The 752-nt window shown below is 53.7% G+C and overlaps 1 protein-coding gene across 1 annotated transcript in view; it reads left to right on the forward strand.

Annotated features, from left to right (window-relative positions):
• The window catches only part of LOC119588277 (PE-PGRS family protein PE_PGRS33-like), a 14,517-nt gene extending 14,068 nt beyond the window's left edge, over positions 1-449 (forward strand). The window contains exon 8 of the mRNA XM_037936973.1: positions 19-449. Coding sequence (XP_037792901.1) covers positions 19-449 — 431 coding nt within the window. The remainder of the gene's footprint in view (positions 1-18) is intronic.
• The last annotated feature ends 303 nt before the right edge of the window (positions 450-752 follow it).

The following is a 752-nucleotide window of genomic DNA, read 5'->3' on the forward strand; positions in this document are numbered from 1 at the left end:
CAAAATTCAAACCCAAAGCTCCGCGGTGCTCCGTGCTGGTCCTGGTGTGCGTGGTGTCCGCCGGCCCACAAGGATACGGTGCCGGAGGCGACGGCGGCCTGGGAGTCGATCTCGGCGGCACAGGAGGCCACGGCGGCAGCGGCACAGGAGGCGGTAGTGTGCTTCCTTTCATCTTCGTCGGCAAGGGTGTGCTTCCTGAAAGTGCCATCGGCGGTGTAGGTGGTGGTGCTTCTGGTGGCGCTGCTGGAGGAGTCATTGGTGGGGAATACAGCGCTCCAAGTGCTGGTGCTGCCGGAGGCGTTGACGTTGGAGTTGCTGGAGGCTTCGATGGTGGTGTTGCTGGAGGAGCGGCTGATGTTGCCATCGGCGAGGAGTACACCGCCCCGGCTGTAGTCCCCGAAGTCTCTCCTGTCAGCCCCCCAGGCAGCGAATATGCTGCACCACACTAATTTTGAGACTGACAATAAAAATATATATATATTTTACATTGTTGATGTTTGACGTCCTCGGTTAATCTGGAACGTATACTATCCACAACAACGAAAAAAGGGAAACATTCCTACCATAGAACACTGAAGGAAGGGAGGGGGGAGCGGGAGGGAGAAAAAACTCGTTATAACCTGCAGAACTTGTCGAGCAAAATCATTAAAAAAACGGTAGTGAAATGGCCTCACTGAAGCAGACCCCTCACACTTTGATGCTTGTCTCTATATCTGTCTGCCTCTCTGTCTATACATCTAACCATCCAAAAA

The sequence above is a fragment of the Penaeus monodon genome, chromosome 23 (genome assembly GCF_015228065.2).
Source record: "Penaeus monodon isolate SGIC_2016 chromosome 23, NSTDA_Pmon_1, whole genome shotgun sequence".
Lineage (NCBI taxonomy): Eukaryota > Metazoa > Arthropoda > Malacostraca > Decapoda > Penaeidae > Penaeus > Penaeus monodon.